General features: G+C 44.6%; 1 protein-coding gene across 5 annotated transcripts in view; it reads right to left on the reverse strand.

Annotated features, from left to right (window-relative positions):
* The window catches only part of LAMA3 (laminin subunit alpha 3), a 267,772-nt gene that overhangs the window by 157,211 nt on the left and 85,062 nt on the right, over positions 1-25,499 (reverse strand). For 4 of the 5 annotated variants that reach the window (XM_054510344.2, XM_045886917.3, XM_064577799.1 and 1 more), the window contains 4 exons: positions 16,457-16,547; positions 14,234-14,365; positions 12,827-12,889; positions 6,078-6,212 (listed from right to left, as the gene is read on the reverse strand). In XM_054510344.2, coding sequence (XP_054366319.1) covers positions 6,078-6,212; positions 12,827-12,889; positions 14,234-14,365; positions 16,457-16,547 — 421 coding nt within the window. Of the gene's footprint in view, positions 1-6,077; positions 6,213-11,464; positions 12,797-12,826; positions 12,890-14,233; positions 14,366-16,456; positions 16,548-25,499 lie in introns of those variants that run through there. The other variant, XM_045886921.3, reaches the window with a different exon arrangement.

A 25,499-nucleotide genomic window follows, 5' to 3' on the forward strand; every position in this document is an offset into this window, starting at 1 on the left:
TTACTTCCTTTAACGTTTTTAATTTTTTGTTATTGTCTTAGTGGTTGCTCTAGGAGTTGCAAAATACATCTTAAAAGCATCTACTTCAGATTTACACTAACTTAGTTCCAGTGACATATAGACCTTACTCCTACATAACTCCATTCTTTCTCTGTTTTTGTGCTGTTAACGTATTATGTCTAAATATGTCAAAACCCAACAATACATTGTTATACTTATTTATATAATCTATATCTTCTAAAGAAGCCAATAGAAGAAAAGAGAGAACATACATATGTATAGAGTATCTTAATAAACTTTCTTATTTATCCTTTCTGGTTCTCTTCATTTCTTGCCATAGATTTGATGTCACTGCCTTATTCGAATTCGTAGCTTTGTTCTCACCCATCTCCTTTGCACTATTATTGCTAAACATATTACATTTCTGTACGGGATAAGCATACACACACACGCACACACACACACATGTGTGTGTGTGTTTATGTATATATATATGCTATGTATGTTATAAGCCCACCTAACATACATACGTGTATGTGTGTGTGTGTACAGTCTTGTGCAATTTCTTTTAAAATCAATCAAGACAAGAAAGGATAAAAAATATGCAATTATACTATATTTTGTAATACTTACTATTATGGACTGAATTATGTGCCTCCCAAATTCATATGTTGAAGCTGTAACCGCTGATGTGACTGTAATTGGATATAGGACGTTTAGGGGGTAATTAAAGTTAAATGAGATCATAAAAGTGGGGTCCTAATCCTACAGGACCGATATTCTGTTAAAAAAGGCAGAAATATCAGAGATTTCTCTCTCTCTTTCTTTCTGCCCACACAGAGAGGAAAGAACATGTGAGGATACAAGGAGAAGGCAGCTGTCTGCAAGTCAGGAAGACAGTACTCACCAGAAATCAATTTTCTAGCACCTGATCTTAGAATTCTAGCCTCCAAAACCATGAGAAAATGAATGACTGTTGTTTGGGCCACATAGTCTGTAGTATCCTGTTACGGAAGCCCAAGCAGACCAATACACCTACCTAATTACCTTTACCAACACTCTATATTTGCAGGTGAACTCCAACTACTATCTGGCATCACCTGCTTTCAGCCTTGAAGAACCTCCTTTGCTATTTCTTATGAGGCAGGTAGGCTAGCCTCAAATTCTCTCTTTTTGTTCATCTGGGAATATCTTTATTTGGATTTCATTTTGAAAGATAATTTTGATGGATATAAAATTCTTGGTTGACCAAATTTTACTTTCAGTTCTTAGACTGTGGCCCCACTGCCTTCTAGCCTGTGTTGTTTCAGATGAGAAATCAGGTGGCATTCTAACGGATTCCCTGGCTTGGACTGAGTCATTTTTCTTTTGCTCTTGTAAGACTTTTTTCTGTCTTTCAACATTTAAACCATGAAGTCTGAGTAGGGCTCTCTTTGCAGGTATCCTGCTTGGAATTCATTAAACTTCTTCAGGGTGTAGATTGTTTTTCATTAGATTTGGGGAGTTTTCTGCCATTATTTCTTTTTTTTTTTTTTTTAAGATTTTATTTATTTATTTGAGAGAGAATGAGATAGAGAAAGAGAGCATGAGGGGGGGAGGGTGAGAGGGAGAAGCAGACTCCCCGCTGAGCAGGGAGCCCGATGCCGGACCTGATCCTGGGACTCCAGGATCATGACCTGAGCCGAAGGCAGTCGCTTAACCAACTGAGCCACCCAGGCGCCCTGCCATTATTTCTTAGACTACGTTTTCTGGCCCTTCCTCTGTCCTCTCTTTCCAGTACTCCCATTACATGGATGTTGGTGCACTTCGGTGTCTCCTATTTCTCTGAGGCTCTGTCCATTTATCTTCATTCTTCTTTTCTCTGTTTTTCAGACTGAATAATCTTTATTGATCTGTCATCAAGTTTGCTGATTCTTCTGCTGGCTCAAATCTAATACCAAATCACTCTGATGAATTCTTCATTTCAATTATACTTTTCAACTCCAGAATTTCCATTTGGTTCTTTTATACAGTATCTGTCTCTCCATTGATATTCTCCATTTCATTAGACATTATCATTACACTTTCCTTTAATTCATTAAGCATGGTTTCCATTACCTCTGTACATATTTATAACAGGTATTTTGGTCACAGCTAAATCTACCATCTGAGCCCATTCAAAAGCTGTTTCTATTGGCTGCTTTTTACCTGTGTATGGGTCATACTTCCCTGATTCTTTGCATATCTCTCTTTTTATTTTTGAAAACTGGACATTCTAGGTGACATATTATAGAACGCTGGCTACCACCAGAATTATTCTTTGTTTGCTTAGTTGGTTGGTTGTTTAATGATGTGGATGAATTAGTTTTGCAAGGTCTGCTTCCCCTCCAATGTCCAGCCTCTGATGTTCCCACTAAGACGTTCCCCCTTGTGTTTTTCTGCTGGCCTGGTTACCCCAGCGGCACCCCTGGTTCCATACAAGCAACTGATTGGTTGAACGTTGTGCTTGAACCTGCTTGTCCAGTCAGATTTTTACCCTTTCCCATTGCATATGTGTATAGCTTGGAGGCTGCTACCACAGTGTGGAGAATTCACATTTTCCCCTTACATTCAGCCAGGGACTACTAGTTTCGATTTTTCCTCTCTGGTCACTCCTGAGAGGGTACAGACTTGGGCACCACACAGTTCTAGATAACCAGCGATGACTAAGGTATCCTTTTTAAGCCTGGTTCCTTAGAAGTTACCCTGTGTCAGAGCAGCTTGTTTGGTCAATGTTTGATTAGAGGTTGTGCTTAAATCCCATCTGCCAGCGTGGCTACGACCCTAAGGTAATGGATTTGTGTGCAGCATGGGGATGTTTCTGAGTCTTCCCACCGCCCCCATCTGATTGGACTCCTCCTGAAGAGGTGAGATCTAGCACGCGCACACAACCTTCCCAACCTGCGGACTTATCTGTGACATCAGAAGGGCTCTTCTTGGCTGAACTTCCTCTGATTCTCTCTACTAAACTTCCCACTGCTCTGCCATCATGCTTATACCAGAGCTACCAGCCTCCTCGTAATTGCTCCACACCAGGATCTACAATGTTTTCTGCAACACCCTCCGGCCCCTTCTGTTAAAATAATTCCCTCAGACAGAGCTTCCAAACTCTTTATCATTATGACCTCCCTGTCCTCCAGGCTGTGCAGAGCTCCTGGACCACCAGACTTGAAGATGAGGACCCACTTTTCCTGGCATGACACCCCTGCTCTATGAGCAGGCAGCGGGCATAGGAGTGGTAGCTCCTGGTCATCTCAGCTTGCCTCTCCTAGCTTGGGACCTCCACTCTATGAGCTAAATGGGGTGCAGGTGATCGGGTTCTAGTATTTTCAGCCTGCAGGGCTTGGTGTAGAGTCTCCACCATACAGGTGGGGCTGGGTGGAGAAAGAGAAGACATGGTCCTCTCTGCTGAGCCTGCCTGGAATAGAGCTTCTATAACACAAGCCAAGGGGCAATGAGAAATGCCAGCAGCCTGCCCCTCCTCGGGTGAAACTGTAGCCCCAGAACAGGAATTTAGAAGAGAGTGAACCCCCATCTTCTTGGCTGTCCATGCCCAGGGTAGAGCTTCTACAACACACAGTTGGGGTGGAGGGGGTAACGGAGTTCAAATGTCAGACTTGATCTTACCGATATTTAGATTTTTTTAAGTAAATATTCCTTCATTTGCTCTTAGGACAATTTCCAGAGATTTTAAATGATTATTAAAAATTCTTTACCAGCTAAAGTTTTGTTTTGTTGGAGAGAGGGTCCCACTGAGCTCCCTACTCTGCCATTCTGGAAGTCCCACCTTCCTCTGCTCTGTCATGAATACACCTTTGTATTTTCTACCTGTCTTAAAATGAATTAGTTCTAGTAGTGAAGAAGTGTGGAAAAAAGAGCATTCTTAAAATTAATGTATTACTCTTCACCTTTGTATCCATAGACACAAAGGCACAATCTGACAGCCTTGCTCAAGGGAATGACTAGGTTGGAATATTTGTAATTCATTCTAGCAGAATGAGGCTGTAGTTGGGGCTGATAAGGAGGAGGAAAAAAGAAAACCTTTGGGATACTTTCAATCACAAGCATGGCAGCTGAAGCAGAACTAACCTGAATGTCAGCAGATTATTAGAAAATTAACATGAGACATTCTGTCCACGCCTTGCCCCCAAACAGCTTACGTCTACAATATAATTGGGGGAGTGTCGACAAAACAAAGAGCAACTAGAAAATGCTTGCCTGTTACAGGAGGGGAGTGAGATAAACTACCTGGCTGCCCCAACCCTTCTCCTGCTTTTGGTGAAAAGACCTCATTTTCACTGCTCATCGTCTTGCCTTCTCCCACCATGAGCTCCTCTGGGCTTGGCCCTCATGGACAGCTGAAATGGAGGGTCTCCACTCCCTCTCCCTCCCACTGGTTCCCCACGTGGGGTTTCTAGCTTAAAACAGAAATGTAATCATCCCCAACTTGTGCACGGAACTTCATGATTTAGGATATCTTTCCACAGAAATAATACCAGGAGCAAGGACGAGGTTACCCTGCAAGATGGTGGAGCCAGTTGAACAGAATTTGCCTCTAGTAGGATTCACACAATTTGAACATGAGCATCACCCGTACTGATATTTCCATGGGAAACGTATTGGGCATTCCAACCACTAATACTGAATTTCTCTGGTTGAGGGTGAGCTTCTGTGGCTCCCAGTGGCAAAGGCTGAGACAGCTGGAGCAGAGGATAGAGGTCTGTGAACAGAGTGCGACAGGGGACCAAGAGGAGAAGGAAGCCGTTTCCTTTTCCATACAAGTGAGTGCTTCCCAGGCACTAAGAGCTTCACAGTCAGTGTGTCTGTAATCTGCACGATTACGAGGCAATTGAGAAACAGAGGGGCTAAGCAACTTGCCCCAAGGGACACCCAGTACGAACCCGGTGCTTCACCACTTTAGCCTCCAGCTCTGGGAGTGGGGAAGGTCGGCCCTGCCTGCACCTGCCTCCCTGGTTTTCTAGCGACTGACGTGGCAGATGAGATTGCTCAATACTGACTGTAGCCTCCAACTGTGCTCAGGTGCTGGCAAGCTCCAAACAGCACTTTCCAGATTCTCCTGGAGCTGGGTTCTGGATGTCTGGATGCCAACTTGGTTTTGCAAATAATTAGTACTCGAATAAGATTAGAAAGGTGGAAGTGAAGAGAAGGCTGCCTTCCGCACTTACTGAGCATTTCCGCAGCTGAGCCCCATCTAGCTGCCCGGGACCAAGCGATGGCTGTGGAGGCAGCAGGACTGCAGTCCTTCTGTCCTGGAGCTGTGCTACCACAATCCCGGCTTAATGCTCAGCCTTTCTATTGGGAGCCTCCTTGGAAGCCCCGCCTGGAGCCTGCCCTCCAGCCCTTAGCGACTGAGCTGAGCACCTAAGGACCGAGAGCAAGTCCCTGTCTGTTTATAACACCTGGAGGGGTATTCAGTTCCTGCCTTGAGCCCCGACCGGTAATCCTCTCTTCTTCTCTTCCCTCCCTTTGCCTGCTGGGGGAAGAACAATGGCAGGCAGTGGATCGGGAGGCAGAGGAACACTTGGACAAGTTCATTCATTCATTCGTTCATTCACCCAACACTCACTACATTCCTCTTTTGCTCTAGGGACTGGGTCAGACACCTCCTCTTCCCACCCTCCATCTCCTTCGGTGACTCTTACCAGGACACAGAACAAGTAGTGGGGAGAAGTTAGTGGTTTCATGCTTGCTGGTCTCTCTCCCTGGAATCCCGCCTCCTCTCCTCATCTGCCCGGCAGGCTCCTAAACACCGTTCAGCTACCACGTCCCTTCCAGAGTCAGGATTCCCACCCGGGGAAGCTCCAGAGCCCATGTGCTTACCACCGGGGAGGAGGAGGGGTAGGGTGGGAAAGACAAAAGAAGGGAGGTGACATGGCCCAGGTAGGGGGACAGTCACCTATAACACGCATATATAAGCCAGGGGCTCACTGGCTAACCTTCAGGCCACACAGCTGTGCCAGCAAGTGCCTCCACATTTCCTCAAGAGGAAACTGACCTCGAGGGACGGACCATCACTGTGCTGTGTGCTGTCCCCTTACCTTGGCAAATAGGGAATGAGTAGAAACCCAAGCGGCAGGCATCACACCACGGGCCCTCGACCCCAGGGCGGCAAAGGCACCTTCCGTAGGCATCACATATTTGGGGGAGAACGCCTTCCAAGTCACAGTCACACCCTGCAAGGAGAAAGGACTCTCAGAAGGGGGCCTCCGGTCTCCCTCCTTTCTCAGTTCCTGCCTTCCCTCGGGTGTCTGTCATGGAAACATAGATATAAGGAGTCATCTGTGGCTTCTAGACATCCTTGACCGAGAACACTACACGTTAAAGGGAAATAAACAAACTTGAAGGAAAGGTCTGGGATGCCATTAAGAAACATCTAGGGTGGGCACTCGTTTGCAAAGCAGCTACAATCTTTCAACATCTACCCCTGGGGAAATACTTTGCTTTTTTTTCCAAATCAGAGCCTTATGCAGTAAAACTTCAATTTAATAGATTCCGATCTCACGACCATTAACATATTTTACCAAATTAACATATTTCTACCTTCCACCATTTTTTAGAAGAAAAGAAACTAACATAAATTCAGCCCTACTATGTGCCAGCCGTGGCTTTCAGGGGGCTACGCTTGGGTTGTCTTGCTTAACCCTCCAGGCACAAGGTCTTCCCTGCAGCCAGGCTGCTTCCTATCCCTCCAAACACCACTTCCCTGCCTCAGTACCTTTGCTCTGGCTGTTCCCTCGGCCTGTAATGCCCTCTCCTGGTTCTTTCTCGTCCCTTAGGTCTTAGTTCAGAGTCAACTCCTAGGAACACCTTCCCCAGCCCATCTGCATGAGCAGGCTCCCTCTTTCCTTCTCCTCTTCTCTATCTTAGCTGTGCTAGTCTTTCACAACACTTTTTTTCTTTTTTTTTTTTTTGAGAGAGAGAGAGAGCATGAGCGGAGGCAGAGGTAGAGGTGGGGAGAGAATCTCAAGCAGACTCCACGCTCTGTGCAGAGCCCAGCATGGGGCTCCATCCCAGGACCCTGAGATCATGACCTGAGCTGAAACCAAGAGTTGGACGCTTAACAGACACACAGTTAAGTGTGGGGCCACCCAAGCGCCCCTTTCACAACACTTTAATTACTGAAATCACTTAATGGCCTCATGACTTGTGCTTTGACCCATAGCAGCAAGTGAAAGTGCTCTGGTGTGACTTCTGAGCCCAGATCACAACAGGTTTTGCGGTTTCCATTCTCACTTTCCAGGAACCCTGAGACAACCGTGTGAGTCCACAGGAAAGAGAAAATTTGACTGTCAGTTACAGTCTGGGCATTAAAACCAAGCATTGGAATTCAATAAGATACTTGAACTTTACATTGGCTTCAAGGCCCAAAGAATCCTGGTTTACAACCACCTATAAACAGAAAAGAAAGCATCTAGTACCTATGCATTTTTTTAAGTTGTTTCTGAAATTCACTTTTCAACATTTCTTCTTCCTCACCTAGCAAATCATCCCACAGAGTCAGAAACCTGGAGGCCCCCCTCACGGCTCCCTGACCCTCACTTCCCCATACCTCACCATCAGGTCATAGTGATTATAGCTCAGGAAAGTCTCTGGAATCTTCCCCTGCTTCCAGAGTTCTAGAGCCTTTGTTCAGGGCCTCATCCTCGTTTGTCTAGATTATTTTGAGAGCCTCCTAACCAGGCTGACTGCTTCCCATCTTGCCCCTTCCAATCCATTCTCCATACCAGTGTCAAGAGTGATCTTGCTAAAACACCAACCTTCTCATACCATTTTCCAGTTTAAATTCCTCAAAGGTAACACAATGCCTTCAGGACACAACCCAACGTCTTTGACATGTGTGACATCGTAAGCCTAGGAAAAGCGTCCCTTCTCAAGATGCTTTTCTGACACTTGCCATACAATGGTCACCATAAAGATACAAATCTTCGGTGTCCTCCATGGATATGGCACCCCTGCAGATGGGGTGCAGCTGCACCCTCCAACCCACACAGCCGAGCCTGGCTGCCAGCTCTCGTCTTTCCCTAATCCTCTCCTCTTCCTGAACTTCTCCCCCCTACCCCTGACAGCCCCAGTGACCTACCTGCCATCCCACTCCTGTCCCCATGCCTTCTCTCAGCTGTCCCTCTGCCTGGCTAACTCCGTCACACCCCACGACTCAGCGCCGTCTCCCGCTCTGGGGAAGCTCTCCCACAGCTCCCACCCTCCTCCTTCCTGCCTGCCTCCCTCCCTCCCTTCATTCTGTAAGGACACCCCTCCTGCTGGCTTCCCCAGCTTTGTGCTCTCTCCCAGGCATAGTGTTAGCTCCTGCTGTTTTAACAGTTTACCTGCCTGTGTCTTCCCCAGGAAGGAGCTTCCAGGGAGCAGGGAGTGTGCCTAACACAGAGGAGGCACGTAGGGAACGTTTAATGAATGAAAAACACACTCAATATACTCTTGAATACGTTCAATTCTTTTTAGTAAACACCACTCCTTGAATTCTATTGTATAGGCATCCACACAGAGCCTCCAACAGAGATACCAGGATTTTCCTGTCCGTCTTTAAGCCTTATCTGACCCGTCTCTGTGACAACAGCGACTGGCCCACCTGCCAAGCAGATGACATGCCTGGCCCCGGGGAAGGACATAGCCAGGAAAGCATGTCCTAGCGGCTGTGGCCCCCACCTCTGAGTTCCCATGGTGAGCATGTCCTCCAGCCCCAACCACACTGACCTCAAAGCTCTGGCAAAGGCAAGTAGCTAATTATAAAGTGACTGGAGGGGGACTCAAACCCTTTTCATGATATTTGTCAAGAAACCTCCTGGGCACCCATGTCTTCAGGCCCCATGAGCGGCTTTACATAATCATCCCCAGATCGCCTCGATCTCCTAGGTCAAGTTTCTGCAGCTACTGTTTGGCTGGTCCGTACTGTTTGTTTGAACTTGGAGGCATAAACGTGTGCCTAGAGTGTATGTTTTGCATACACTGTCGTTTTCAAAGGGAGCCCTTGAAGATGTGTCCATGATACACTGACTTCCTAGAAATAAATCTTAAGTGGATATAAATGATCCCTTGGACCCAGAAAACCTCAATGATATCCAAGGTCATGAAATATAATGAAAACAACCTGAAAACATTCTGATCTGCAAAACTGCTCTGTTCTTTTGCTTCAAGTCATCCTGTCTGGAACTGAGCATATGGGTTTTCCAGTAATGTGGTTCTCAATCTTGGCTGCACTTTGGAATTTCCTGATAAAATACATTGCCTGGGTACAGAATCCTAAACCCTGAAATTCTGATATAATCTCACAATCTGTAAAGTATGGTCTGAGAACCAAATCCATCCTGTTTTAGTAAATAAAATTTTACCGGGACACAGCCTAGATCTTTCATGTACATGCTGTCTACGGTTGCTTTCCTGGTATAACAGCAACGTTGAGTATTTGCAACTTCACCTACAAATCCAAAAATTTATCATCTGACCATTTGGGGGAAACGGTTTGTCAACCCCTAAATGGGATTTCCAGTAACGAGAGCAGTGGTTCTTAACAAGAGACATATATCAGAATCATCTGGAAAACTTGTTCAAAATACAAGCCTGGACTTCATTCTGGAAAACTAATCTGGGGTGCTACAGAGGAATTTCTACTTTGTAAAAGCAAGGGATTCTAAAACACAGCCCTGTTTAAGAACCACTGTACTTGGGGTGCCTGGGTGGCTCAGTCGGTTAAGTATCTGTCTTCAGCTCAGGTCGTGATCTCAAGCCCCATGTTGGGCTCCGTGCTCCGTGCCTGCTTCTCCCCGCTGAGCAGGGAGCCCAAGGTGGGGCTCGATCTCAGGACCCTGAGATCACGACATGAGCTGAAACCAAGAGTCAGATATTCAACCAACTGAGCCACCTAGGTGCCCCAAGATGTTTGAGCTTCTAATGTTCACTGCTGGGAATCAGGCCCCAAAGTGTGTGTTTTTAAAATGCAATAACAAAAGACCAAATTGAAGTGATATGTGTGCATTCAAATTCCCAAACAGATCTTACTGCATTCCTTGAAACTTCTTTTCCCTGAGGTGGTGTTCTAAGACTTCCCTTGTATTTTGTAACAGATGTCTGAACATCCCTTCAAATTCAATTAGATTCAATTAGAATTGAATTTGAATTCCGCCCCGGAAAGTCACCGCCAGTCTACTTGGGGAGAAAAAGGAATTGAATAACAAAAGGATTACTGGAAACAGTAAATGGGAGGACTAAGACATTCTTGTGGAAGAAAACCCAAGATGTGTGGTGTAATCAAGGCTCAAAAGCTGAGTTCCACTCTAGTCAATGAAGAAACATTAAGGAAACATTTGCAGACAGCCACTATGGTCAGGATACCACCCGCTACGGGCAGGGTAGATACTGCGGGAATTAGAAGCATAGCTGCTGTCCTCAGGGACCAAGTGTCTGGTGAAGGCTTACGACAGTAACTCCGCATAACGACACAGAGCACCGTGGTTTGGCCAGAGGAGCTGGCTGTGCGCAGGTGAGCCCTCTGTGCTGCCCCCAAATCCTACGACATTCCCCAAGCCCATTCTCTCCCCCACATCCCAGGATGACTCTTTCATACCTTCTATCTCTTCAACCCCACAGCTTCCTCCCCAACCTCACCTCCTGCCCTGACCTTGATACTTATTTCACAGAGAGAAAAAAGGAACAGCCAGAAGAGAGGGTCCCTAAGTTCCCATCACCGCGTCGGCCTGTCCCTCCCCCAGCCCCGCACTTCGCCTTGTCTTCTGCAGCCTTTCCCGCCTCAACAAATGGCACCTCTTCCTCCTGTTTGCTCCATCCAGGAGCCTCGGAGTCACCGCAGTGGCCTCTCTCTCTCTCTCATAAACCACTTCTAGGCCAGCCACCCCCTGGCAGGCCTTGTTGGTTCTAGCTTCAGATTATACCCACAATCTGTCCTCTTCGTGTCGCCTCCACCGACACCTCCTGGGTCCGAGCCACCATCACCTCTCCCTCACAGATGATCGCAATAGCTTTCCAGGGCATCTCCCTGCTTCCTCTTTTCTCCTCCTACGGCTGGTTTTCAACACAGTAGCCACAGAGTTTCGTATGCAACATCATTTCTCTGGGCAAACGGTCCTTGGCTCTTCTCTCATTGAGAATAGAAGGTTATGTCTTTGCAGCGGCTGACAGGGCCCTGCCATCTGGTCCCCGGCACTTCCCTTTACCTCTCTTGCCTGTGCTCACTCCGCTTTCACAGCCCGGTCTCCCGTTTGTTCAGTGAACACCCCAGCATGCGTCCCGAAGACTTCACACTGGCTCTTTCCTGGCTCTGGATGCTTGTCCCCAGACACCTGCAGAGCTCACCCCTCACGCCCTCAGGTCCTTGCTTATCTCCTCAATGAGGCCCCCCTGACGACCCTATTGAAATCTGCAAACCTCACACTCCCCCCCTCTCTCCCAGACTTACATTCTGCACAGCACTCATGGCCAGGCTGCCGGTAGCACATCCCTTGAGCTGCTATGTTGTTGCAGAAGAAATGGAAGTCTTCTGTGGAAAAGAGCTCTCTAGAGACCATCTTCTTGCCTGGTCCCAAGTGCCCCTTCTCTGCCCACCCACACCCTGGACACACCAGGAGGAGGGGCAGGCGTGCTCACACACCCCTGGTACTCACTCCCTTCCCCTGTCATGTGACCGTCAGGCTATGGGCGCCCCGGAGGGGGTGAGAAGCAAGCTCAGTGGGTGAGGTCAACACGGTCCAGATGGGGCACAGTCATGGGCTGTGCGCGTGTGCTGTGCCTGGATGTTGGAGCAGTGTGCCTTCCTGAGTGCGTGTGTCCCTGCGTGTGCTATTGTGGGCTTACCTAGAACACCGCCCCCAGCTCCAGAATCAAACCTCAAGACCTAGAATATTCCTCGTATGGGTTAGTTTATATCTACGATGTGAAAGGCTCCCCTGCCCCTTAAAAGTAGCACCCTTGTGCAGGACACAACCCTGCATATCATAATCTAACATATTAGAGATTTCATTTTTTAGTGGTTTGTATATTATTTTTGTTATTGTATGAGTCCCTCCACTGGAATATAAGCTATAGGAGAGCGGGGGACTTTGCTCTGTTCTGTTCGCTGACAAGTCCCCAGCAGCCAGAATGGTGCTGGACACGTACCAGGTGATCCTAAAACACGTGCAGAATGAGTGATGAGGCATGTGTAGCACCCACACCCTCTCAGCACTCACCTCTCTACCCCAAAGGCTGCTCCCTGCACACCTTTGCCCGGCTGCAGGAGCTCCTCAGCCTCCCAGCGCACCAAGCCCCAGACGCAGCCCTCCGTCAGTGGCAGGTAACTGAAGTTACCCCGTCAGCTGGGATAATGCCGAGCGAGTTCTACGTTCTCCTAGAGTTGCCTAGAGGGATGGAGCTCCAGGTGCTATGAGGACCTTGCTTGCTAATGCCTCTTCATACCGGATCCCTTCACTCCCTGACTCACCCCCTTACTGATGTCTCCTGGGATCACCTCCAGAATTGACTGCTTGGGCTCAAATCCTTTCTCAGGGTCTCTGTATGTAGACCCCAAACAAGACAGTAGGCAACTGACTGCCACTGGAAGTTTCTGAGCAAGCAAGTGACATACACTTCAAACTCTGTTTAGTCTCCTTAATCAGGGAGTATCATGCACAAGACAGACTGGCATAGAGAACGATACCTGCAAGGTGCCCGCCAGGCTCCACTAAGGAATACTTGAACTTGGGCATAGTAGCACGCATAGGAAGTAGAAAAATAATATGGAGCACATTTCCATTGAAGTTAAACCAAAAGAGAGGGTACTTGCCTTTTATATCTCCAGCTACTGGATCTTCTGGACTCGGAGTAGAAATAGGGAAAATGGGAATTCCTAGAAAAATCGTTTTTAAAAAAATACAGAGAAAGATTAAAGAGACGGTAAAGTAAAATATTAAATCACATGAACTAGAAAGAAGCCCTTCTAACTTCGTGAAAAGTAGCATGTGGAGCCTAATTTAGAGAAAGACAATACTGCTATATTGAACATGCAACTGAAACCAGAGTGGTCAGACATTCTGATTTGTCTGTTAAATGAACAGAAATGGATATTTTGTGCTCACAATAGCTATGTCTCAGGCTAAGCAGGGACAAGCTTGGTTTCTTTAGCATCTTTATTGGTTTTTTTTATGTAAAATTGAGAACAGTTTTTAAAAATTTTTTTTCAAGTTTTTTTTTTCCCCCATAAAATTTGGTTTATGCCATAAAATTGTTTCAGGTTTCTTTTTGTCACTAAAAAAGCAAGTGCAGTTTCTGCTTAGCCTGTAACTAATAGTTACAGAGTCTAAGTGGATTGAGCTTCAATTCAGTGTTAACTGAATACTGCTGCTTAAAAAATTAGTTTCTTTAAATATAAGGTGATCATGTAATTCATCCTCCAAACTAGGCTACTGGATGGTGAAAGTGGGAGCTAGTTTAATGATTCCCCTGGGACAGCAGGTATGAGCCAGGACATAAAATCACCCCATTCACATGTGTCCTGCCCCCATGTCCCTACAACGCACGATGCTTTCCCTGCCCCACAAAGCTGGGAATGCAAGAACCAATTCAGCAAGGGGGGAGAGGGGGTTGAGACAGTGTTTCTTTGTCCTAACACAAAAGTGCAGTTTTTACACTTTAGCGGAACAAACAGAACCATGGCTCTTGTTACAATTTGCAGGGCTGATTTCAGACTCTCCTGTTTCATGTTCTGTGGTGCTTCTACCAGATACCTATTTTCTCTCTCTGAGATGCTGAGACATTCCCTCCGATCACTGCAGTAGGGGAGGTGGGGGCCCATGGTAACCTGGCCAATGGCACAGTGGGCAAGGGGCAACACATCCCCCAGACACCCAAAACACTGACACACACTATGTGTGTGCACACGGACATCTGGCACCCTTGACACTTCTTCCAAGTTCTTTTGTGAAGAGAAATCACACACACGGATCACTGTTCTCTGACCTCCTGGGATGGCAGTCCCTATGGTACAACCCAACCTAATCATCGGGCACAAACAAGACTATAAAATGTAGCCATATAAATGTTACGCTCTGAACTTCTGCAAACCCTTTCCTGGGAATACAGCCTATGTGGCCCCGTGTCTGTGGCGCCTTCACCCTGCCCGCCGTGCCCTCGGGTGTGAATGCACCGGCTACGTGCCAGGACGGACGCCTCTCCACCTGCCCGGGCTACTTACGCAGGCAAAAGGGGAAGTGATAGTATCCAACTGCACACTTCTCACAGTCGTCTCCGCGGAAATTCGGCTTGCAGGTGCAGCGGCCTGAGCCCGGCTCGCAGGCTTCCGCGTGCTCGGGGTTACAGCGACAAGCTAGGAGAGGCGCAGCCGTCAGTGTGCTCAGGAAGGCGGCCCTGTCCCCAGCACCTCTCACGCAGTGTGTACTACTTTCCTGTTGGCCCCTGGTTATTCTTGAAAGGGCACAACCTGCTTTCCACTTCATACCTGCTTAATCGTTTGCATCGACCAAACCCCAGGGACCCTCAGAGATAAGCTTTAAAAGGCATCCACACTGAGTTATCGAGAATACCGTTTATTACACTGAGCACTGTCCGGCTCATGCATCGGAAGCAAGGTGTGCACAGACTCCAATCAGAGGGACTGGGGGGGGGGGCGGGGGCCGTGCTGCAGCCCCTGGTAGGTCTGTTGGGCACAGCCCCCCGCTCCCCCTCCCCCGGGCCACAAGCCAACTGTGAATGTCCACGTGGTGGTCATCATTACCTAGGTGCGATGTGGTCATGAGTGCAGGATGTGTAGACATTGATATATAACATGTGGACAGCACAGCAAGATTGTGCCCATAACCCAAATGTTAGATTCCAGTGACAGGACTTACTGAAGGCAGTTTTGCAACCAACACAACTGTTAGGTTTGCATTCCAGACAGACATACTTGGGATACAAGAGGCTTGGTAACCCCTCCCTTGGGAGCTTCCCCTGACCTGGCAAGTCCTGACCTTGGACAGCAAAAATACTGTCAGAACACAGCAAAGTACATGCCCTGTGAGGAACTGGGAAGCTGGGGAAGCTGTGGGCAGCAAGCATCACCCCAGGCTAGCTTCTTCTGGTGTCCTTTGCTTAACTTGCTTAGGACTGATGCATCCTGTGGATTCTCTATGCTATGTCTGTAACATCTTTACAAGACTGCGAGACCACTTCAGTGATGAAGAAAGAACCTAGGACAGTGATGGAGAGCCGAGAATCACCGAGAACAGTGATTCCGGGGAAGGGATTCATGATGCATTCACCATGTCCTGGTCTCCTTTGCTAAGGCCTGTTCTTCGTGGGCCCAAGAAAAGTGATGGACATACCTTGTGGGATGATGTGGGAGAGGGAGGGAAAACAGGAACACTCCTTGAACAAGGATGAATGCCCAACAGAGAGGCAAATCAGAGTTCACACATTCTTTGGGCTTTGATGCCCTCCAATGTTAATGATATGATGAGTGAATCTGGGGGGACAGTGGGCACAGCGGCCAACTTCAGGCCTGAACTGTTTCCAACGGTGACAGCCAGAGGGCATAAAACAGATGACACAGGTAAGGCAAAGTCCATAGTCTGACCTGTGACTGATAATTCCCCAGGGAAAACCCGGTGGCATTCTGCTCTATCATGGATGCGGTATGGCACAGAGCCATCAGACAGACAGGACCTGGATCCTGGAGCTATCAGTTAGTGGTTTTGGCAGCTGGGCCAACATAGTGAACTACTCAGAGCCTTTGGTTTCCCCATATCTAAAAATGAAAATAATAATACAGTGTCCTAAGTTGGTTGTGATAATCACACATCGGTGAAATTACTTCACAATGCCTTGCATATAGCAAGTGCCCAATAAATCACAACTGTTTTAGATATCATGACCATTATTAAATCCTTGTGAATCCTTGTGAAATCATTACTATGTTGTCCGGATGCTAATGCAGACAAAAATTTGAAATTATTGGAGATCATAGAAACATGTCAAAACGACAGAAAACAGAGGAACTATCATTTGTTAGACGACTGGTGTGTGACAAGCCCAAAGCTTAGTGTTCCCCAGTTGCCTCTGACAGCATGTCATTACATCTTAGGGAATATGCAGGCACACCTCGTTTTATTTTCTTCATTGTGCTTTGCAGATATTACGGGGTTTTTTTATGAATTGAAGGTCGGTGGCATCCCTGCGTCGAGCAAGCCTATCAGCACACTTTTTCCAACAGCATTTGCTCACTTTGTGTCCCTGTCACATTTTGATAATTCTCACATTATTTCAAACTTTTTCACTATCACATTTGGAGCAGAATCAACAATGTGAAGAAAGAGGGAAGGAAGGAAACGACTAGCCCATCGGAGTTTAGCCCAATGAGCGCCCTGAAACACTATAGTATAGACAGTCCAAGACATTCCAAGTCAAAAATGAAACTTACGGATGCAGCCGTGAGGGGCATCAACTGGAACACCATAAGGGCGGTAGAAACCGTTAGCACAGTTTTCACAGTTTATACCAGCTGTGTTATGCTAGAAAGAAATGAAAGAAACTTAGAAAGAAGAGTCCATACTTTGTGCTATTCATCCAGTGAAACCATTTCAAAGTCAAAAAACTAAGCGTTGACCTTGAGTCTCCAAGATTTACCACAGGGCACTGGCTTACAGGTGGCTCTGGATTTTTTTTTCCCCATTGAAAGAGGAAATGAGGGTCAGTTCCATGAACTAGACAGCCCAGGTTTTCCCTTCTACCCCAGAATCTGCTCCATGAAGCACCTGACATTTCAGTGAGAAAAAATTCAAGAGCACTATGCTTCCTAGTTTCAATCAGAAGGAGTGAGTGGATAACAAATCATCCTTAGGTTTAACCCAGGGAATAAAGGGCCATGTGTGTATTTTTATCCTCCCCGATTTTGGAAGAGATCGCACACAAAGATTTTATTTGTGCTTTAGTCCTGAAACCATTCCCAACACTTCTGTTACGTGAATGGGAAATGTAGGTGAGAGTCTCATGTGCAGAGCTCACTTTAAAGTACAATAGTAGGCAGGTTTTTTTATTTCATGGTTAATCCTTGTAATTGTCACAAATCAAATTGCCTGACGTGCATCATCAGTTTCCAAGAACTGCACACCATGGACCTAACTCAAGTCTGCCTCTCTTGCTCTTTAACTTGGAAACAATTAGAAGGCCAGTGTTCTCTCAATGCAAAGGAAGGCAATAGGAAGTTAAAAGGAAAACACAACTATAACACACTTTGATCCAAAAGGAGTCTGCATAGAATCAGAGTGGAGAACAAAGACCCTTTTCTGAATCCTCTCCCCCATTTTTTTTTTAAAGATTTTATTTATTTATTTGAGACAGAGAGAATGAGAGACAGAGAGCATGAGAGGGAGGAGGGTCAGAGGGAGAAGCAGACTCCCTGCCGAGCAGGGAGCCCGATGCGGGACTTGATCCCGGGACTCCAGGATCATGACCTGAGCCGAAGGTCGTCGCTTAACCAACTGAGCCACCCAGGCGCCCCCTCTCCCCCATTTTAGATGGTTTTATTAATTACAGATTTTTATTTATTACCACTCCTTGTCCTGTGGGCTAAAATCTGAATTCACTTTAACATTGAGGTCTAAAACCGCACTGGCCACTTCTCTGACTTAACATTCGCATGCATAAACATTTCGGCAAATAAGGAACAGCTGTAGTCCACCTCTCTTCGATCAAGTGCCAATTAACCACTCAACTCTATTGCTTGCCACTGTGACTCATAACAGACAGGACATCAGGTTGACCTTGGCTCCCAATTTTTCCCCATTGAAGAAGGAAAATTTTTCTGAAGTGGGCGGCCCCACCTCTCCCTTCTACCACAAATTTTGGTTAATAAAGCACCTGCCACCGAGAACTTATATTTTTAAGATGCAAAGAACAGCAACAAGTGACCAAAAGAGAGCCACAAACCACTACGGATGGGATAGTGCCTGTAGTTTGCCTCCAAATCTTGATTATTCTCTAGGACCCTCACCTTCCCCTGAGGGCAACGACACACCACTTTACCCATGGATACTATCGCCATGGCTGGACCAAGGCCAGATGGAGCCCGAGGACAGTGGTGGCTCCGTATTTCTATATAGGGGCTGCTGGAGAAGCAACCTCACTGGGAGGAACGGGTACCTGAATTTGCATTTGCCTGACACTTCACACAAGATGAGAAAACCTCAAACGAAGGAGTGAGGTGGGTGCTGATGGAATCTATGCAGGAAATAAGCCTACCCCCACCCCACTTACCCCTTCCTTTGGTACCACCTAGAGAGGCTTTCTACAGAAGGCTCACCTAAAAACCCCAGGCTCTGATCATTGACAACTTAATTCCTCCAAGCATAACTTTTCCAAGATGCTTTTCCAAGATGCTTTTCCATCTCTCCCTTTTCCTCTCAATTCCTTGACCACATCTACAACACCGTTGCGGGCTTCCATTTCTGTGAACCTCAAGCACATGGGGACTATTAGGCTACTCATTGGCCACACTCTCCCAGGAAGCCCCCTACCTGATTTTTCTTCCAAAGGCCAACATGATCTGGCCTCTGTGACCTCTCCAAACTGTCTATCCCTGCTCTCTCCTCTCCAGCCACTTGGCCCCCTTTCTCCTCAGGGCCTTTGCCCTGCCATCCCCTCTGCCTGGAATGCCCTCCCCCACACAGACGCCTGACTCATTCTCTGGCTTCTTTTGGGTCTTTACTCCAATACCACATCCTAGGGAACTGGTCACCCTAATTTAAACTTCACATTGAACCCCAAAACCAATACTTAAAATAGTAAACTCAAGAAATAAAAATAAGGGCGCCTGGGTGGCTCAGTTGGTTAAGCGACTGCCTTCGGCTCAGGTCATGATCCTGGAGTCCCTGGATCGAGTCCCGCATCGGGCTCCCTGCTCGGCGGGGAGTCTGCTTCTCCCTCTGACCCTCCCCCATCTCATGTACTCGCTCTCTCTCATTCTGTCCCTCTCAAATAAATAAATAAAAATCTTTAAAAAAAAAAAAGAAATAAAAATAAAATCAATAACATATGAGAATGTGGCCATCTTTGACAACTGCTTGCCCTGCAGGATAATGACCTGGCTCTCTTACGGGCTCTCTGATTGGCCACCTGAGCATCTCCAGGCACAGCCCAGAGCTGCTGGTGGATATTTCTCATTCTGCCATTACCGGCACTCCTTAGAAAAGGTGGGAGACGGCCAGGTTAGCTGGTACCATGGACTGAATGATGGTGTCCCCCCTCCCCAAAATGCATATGCTGAAGCCTAATCTCCAATATGATGGTATTTGAAGATGAAGCCTTTGGGAGATAATCAGATCACAAGGGTGGAGCTCTGATGATGGGACTGGTGCCCTTAAAAGAAGAGAGATGATCTCTCTCCACCACGTGAGGATACAATGAGAAGGCAGTCATTTGCAAACCAGAAAGTGGGCTCTTACCAGATACTGGATCTGCCAGCACCTTGATCTTAGACTTCCCAGCCTCCAAAACTGTGAGAGGTAACTGTTTATTGTTTAAGCCACTATGCTATGGTACATCTGGGATAGCAGCCTGAACAGCCGGGTTTCTGATGGGCATACCTTGCCATAGGGCATGTGTCCTCTACCAGCACATTCAAACTTCATCTTGAAGCATCACCTTGCAGCTCACCAAGCCAACTGACTCTGCTATGGCAGCAACCCCCTCTTCCCTTCCTAGTTAAGACTCCCCAGATCCCTCTATATATGACATAGGATAGGTTACATTTTTTTCTCAAATGAAGAGCCAATTGTCCCAACATCATTTATGTAACATCCTCTTTCTCTTCCACTAGAAACGCCCATTTTACTGTAAACCAGATTTAAACATCTACATGAATGTGTTTCTAGATTCTCTATTAGAGAACGTTTTGCTATCTTGGGAGATAAATTTCCCTCATAACTTCGTCTTTTGTCTATCCTCTCATATTCTTTTATTGATAAGAACTTTAGAATCACTCTGTCAATTTTCATTAAAAAAATCCTATAGGAATTCTGATAACAATTGCACTTAATTTATAGGTTGGTTTTGAAGAAATGGTATATTTATATATTGAGTCTGGAAACACATGATGCCTCTCCGTATAGGTCTTCTTTTATAAACTCCAATAAGGTTTCATAGATTTGGATGCAGCCCCACAGTTAATTCTTCTGTTGTTTCTTGGAGTACTTCCAAACCATTCCATCTGTTTGTAGCTATGTTCTCCTGCCTGGATGTGTTTCTATTTTGTATCTTTCTGGAATCTCCTGAAATTCCTGGTCTGTTGGTGACACTTTTTCTTACTTTTCATGCTATTGTAGGTTCCGGAAAGAGAGGCTATTTTGCTTGTTTACCATCTCTTCTGTCATATTGTGGGGATTTGGTTCAGGAGGGAATGTGGCTGCATGTGCAGTTCTTGGTGCCATCTCTTAGCTTTATGAGGTATACGTATGTGGAGGAGACAATTTGGAAATAGGACAACCAACACATCAAGAACAACAGCTAGGGAGTAAGCTCAAGACTTAGATCATAATTTGGGGAGAATTGATATCTTTTTTTTTTTTTAAGATTTTATTTATTTGAGAGAGAGAGAGAGCACATGAGAGGGGGGAGGGTCAGAGGGAGAAGCAGACTCCCCGCTGAGCAGGGAGCCTGATGCGGGGCTCGATCCTGGAACTCCAGGATCATGACCTGAGCTGAAGGCAGTTGCTTAACCAACTGAGCCACCCAGGCGCCCCGGGGAGAATTGATATCTTAATATCGAGAATATGTTACAACTTTCCATTTATTTAAGTTTTTCTAAATTTCTCTCAGCAGTGTTTTTTTAGCTTTAGTATAAAAGTCTTGCCTGCCTTTTGTTAAATATATTCCTAAGCATTTTATGCTGTTGACATGATTTTATTTTTTTTTAAGATTTTATTTATTTATTTGACACAGAGAGAGAGAGAGCACAAGCAAGGGCAACGGGCAGGCAGAGAGAGAGGGAGAAGCAGACTCCCCACTGAGCAGGGAGCCCGATGTGGGGCTCAAGCCCAGGACCCTGGGATCATGACCTGAGCCAAAGGCAGACGCTTAACCAACTGAGCCACCCAGGCGCCCCTGACATGATTTTAAATTGTGTTTTTATTCCATTTTCCTATTGATTGCTGCTAGAATATAAAAATACAATTAATTCTTATATATCATCCTGTATCCCACAACCTTACTAAATTCACTTATTAGTTCTAGTAGTTGTTTTGTATATTGTCTAAGATTTTTTACATAAATAGTTATGTCATCTGCAAATACAGGCAGTACTATTTTTTCTTTCCAATAGTAATGCCTTTTATTTCTTTTTGATTAAGGCATGCAATGGTTAGGACCTCCAGGGCACTGTTTAATAGAATTGGTGAAAAGCAAGCATCCTTACCTTATTCCTAATCTTTAGAAGGAAATAGTTTACTATTTCACGACTAATATTTTGTTAGTTGCATGTTTTTCATAAATGCCATTTATCAGATTGCACAGTTTCACTTCTATTTCTAGTTTGCTAAGAGCTTTTATTGTAAAATGGGAATTGGTTTTGTCTGATGGTATTTCACATGATCCTTCTCTTTTATTCTGTTAATATGATTAATTATGCAGATTGATTTTTTAATTTATTAAGTTTTTATTTTATTTCCAGTATAGTTAACATATAATGTTATATTAGTTTCAGGTGTACAACATAGTGATTCAGCGATTCCGTACATCACCCAGTGCTCATCACAACGTGTGCCCTCCTTAATCCCCATCCCCTATTGTACCCATCTCCCCACTCACGTCACTTCTGGTAACTATCAGTTTGTTCTCTATAGTTAAGAGTCTGTTTCCTGGTTTGTCTCTCTCTCTCTTTTCTTCTTCTTTACTCATTTGTTTTGTTTCTTAAATTCCACGAGTGAAATCATATGATACTTGTCTTTCTCTGACTGACTTATTTCGCTTAGCTTAATACCCTCTAGTTCCATTCACCTCATTGCAAATGGCAAGATTTCATTCTTTTTGATGGCTGAGTAATATTCCATTGTGTATATATACCACATCTTCCTTATCCTTAATTTGCCTATTGTAATGCTGCTATAAACACCAGGGTCATGTATCTCTTTGAATTAGTGTTTTTGTATTTTGGGGGGGTGAATACCCAGTAGTGAGATTACTGGATTGTAGGGTAGTTCCATTTTTAACTTTTTGAGGAACCTCCATACTGTCTTCCACAGTAGCTGCACCAGTTTGCATTCCCACCAACCATGTAAGAGAGTTCCTTTTTTTCCACATCTTCACCAACACTTGTTTCTTGTGTTTTTTTATTTTAGCCATTCTGACAGGTGTGAGGTAGTATCTCATTGTACTTTTGATTTGCATTTCCCTGATGATGAGTGATACTGAGCATGTTTTCATGTGTCTATTGGCCATCCGCAGGTCTGAAATGTCTGTTCATGTCTTCTGCACATTTTTCAATTGTTTTACTTGCTTTTTGGGTGTTGATGTGTTTTGGATACTAACCCTTTATCAGGTATGTCATTTGCAAATACCTTCTCCCATTCTGCAGGCTGTTTTTAGTTTTGTTGATTATTTCCTTTGCTGTGCAGAAGCTTTTTATTTTCATATACTCTGAATACTTTATTTTTGCCTTTATTTCCCTTGCCTCAGGAGACACATCTATAAAAATATTGCTACCAGGGGCACCTGGGTGCCTCAGTTGGTTAAACATCTGACTCTTGATTTCAGTTCAGGTTGTGACCTTGGGGTCATGAGATCAAGCTCCACGTCAGGCTCCATGCCCAGCATGGAGCCTGCTTAAGATTCTCTCTCCCTCTCCCTCTGCTTCTCCCCCCACTTGTATGCTCTCTCTCTCTCCCTCTCTCTCTCTCTCTCTCTCTCACACACACACACACACACACAAGTTGTTGCTATAGTCAACATCAAATAAATTACTACCTGTGCTCTCTTCTAGGGTTTTTATTGGTTTCAGGTCTCACATTTAGGTTTTTAATCCACTTTGAGTCTATTTTTGTGTATGGTGTGTAAGTGTCCACTTTCATTCTTTTGCATGTAGCCATCCAGTTTTCCCAACATCATTTGTTAAAGATAAATTCTGTGGTGTTGGTTGTTATTTCTCCTCTCTCATTTGTAATTTTGTTTATGTGAGTCCTTTTTCTTTTTTTCTTTCTTTCTTTCTTTCTTTCTTTTTTTTTTTTTTTGATGAGTCTGGATAGAGGTTTATCAATTTTGATTTTTTTCAAAGAACCAGTTCCTGGTCTCATTGATCTGTTCTATTTGTTTTCTTTGTTTGTTTTAGTTTCTATATCATTTAGTTCTTCAATCTTTATTATTTCATTCCTTCTTCTGGTTTTGGGTTTTGTTTGTTCTTTTTCTAGTTCCATTCAGTATAAGGTTAAGTTGTTTATTTGAAATTTTTCTTGCTTCTTAAAGTAGGCCTCCCTCTTAGGACAGCTTTTGCTGCATCCCAAAGATTTTGGACCTTTGTGTTTTCATTTTCATTTGTTTCTACATAATTTTTATTTATTCTTTGATTTCTTAGTTGACCCATTCATTGTTTAGTAGCATATTATTTAACTTCTATGTATTTGTGCTCTTTCCAGACTTTTGATTTCTAGTTTCATAGTGTTGTGGTCAGAAAAGATGTATGGCATGACTTCAGTCTTTTTTAATTTGTTGAGACTTGTTTTGTGGCCTACCATGTGATCTATCTAGACACTGCTCCACATGCACTCGAAAAGATTGTATATTCTGCCATTTTAAGATGGAATGTTCTGAATATATCTGTTAAATCAATTTGATCCAGTATGTCATTCCTTGTTGATTTTCTGTTTGGATGATCTGTCCACTGAGGTAAGTAGGGTGGTAAAGTCTCCCCTACTATTATTGTATTATTATCAATTAGTTTCTTAATGTTTGTTATTACCTGTTTTATGTATTTGAGTGCTCCCATGTTGGGTGCATAAATATTTATAATTAGTATACCTTCTTATTGGATTGTCCCTTTATTATTATATAGTGGCCTTCTTTGTCTCTTGTTATAGTCTATTTCTTTAAGACTATTTTGTCTGATATAAGTATTGCTCCCAGGCTTTCTTTTGACATCTATTTGCATGATAAATGTTTCTCCGACTCCTCACTTTCAATCTGCAGGTGTCTTTGATCTGAAATGAGTCTTATGTAGGCAGCATATAGATGGGTCCTGTTTTTTTATCCACTCTGTCACCCTATGTCTTTTGATTGGATCATTAGTCCATTTATATGCAAAGTAATTACTGATAGGTATATATTTGTTGCCATTTTGTTACTTGTTTTGTGGTTATTTCTACAGTTTTTCTCTGATCCTTTTTTCTCTTGCTCTCTTTCATGGTTTGCTGACTTTCTTTAGTGACCTACCTAAATTCCTTTCTCTTTATTCTTTGCATATCTATTACTGGTTTTTAATTTGTCATTACCATTAGGGTTTTTTTTAAGATTTTATTTATTTGAGAGAGAGAGAGATAGAGAGAGCAGGAACACAAGCAGGGGGAGTGAGAGAGGGAGAAGCAGGCTTCCAGCTGAGCAGGGAGCCCAATGCGGGGCTCAATCCCAGGACCCTTGGACCATGACCTGAACTGAAGGCAGACACTTAACGACTGAGCCACCCAGGTGTCCCACCATTAGGTTTGTATATAACATCCTTTGCATATAGTAGTCTACATGAAGTTGATGGTCCTTAAATTTGAACCCATTCTTTACTCCTCTCCCACACTTCACATTTTAGATATATGGAACCATATTTTACATCCTTTTATTTTGTGAATCCCTTGACTGATTTTTAAAAATATACTTATTTTTCATATTCTAATTTATGGTCTTTCCTTTCTACTCAAATAGCCTTCTTCAATATTTCTTGTAAGTTATGAACTCCTTTAGTTTTTGTTTGCCTGAGAAACTATCTTTCCTTCTATTCTGAATGATAGCCTTGAGGGCTGCAGATTTATCTCTTTCAGCACTTTGAATATATCATGCCACTTTCTTCTGGCCTGCAAGGTTTCTGCTGAAAAATTCACTGATAGCCTTATGGGATTTCTCTTGTATGTAACTGTCTTCTTTTCTCTTGCTGCTTTTAAAATTCTCTCTTTATCACTATTTTTTTTCCAGTTTAATTACTATGTGTCTTGACGTGGACCTCCTTGGGTTGATTTTGTTGGGGGATCTCTGTGTCTCTTGGATCTGGATATCTGTTTCCTTCCCCAGATTTGGTAAGTTTTCAGCTATTGTTTCTTCAGATAAATTTTATGCCCTCTTTTCTATCTCTTCTTCTGGGATCCCTATAATGCAAATGTTATTATGCCTGATGGAGTCACTGAGTTCCCTAAGTCTATTCTGGCTGTTTTTGTTTTTTTTTTAAGATTTTTATTTATTCATTTGACAGAGGGAGACACAGTGAGAGAGGGAACACA

The sequence above is a fragment of the Mirounga angustirostris genome, unplaced genomic scaffold, assembly GCF_029215605.1.
Source record: "Mirounga angustirostris isolate CCGP_5_RB_7025 unplaced genomic scaffold, mMirAng1.0.hap1 SCAF_14, whole genome shotgun sequence".
In the NCBI taxonomy this organism is placed as follows: Eukaryota; Metazoa; Chordata; class Mammalia; order Carnivora; family Phocidae; genus Mirounga; species Mirounga angustirostris.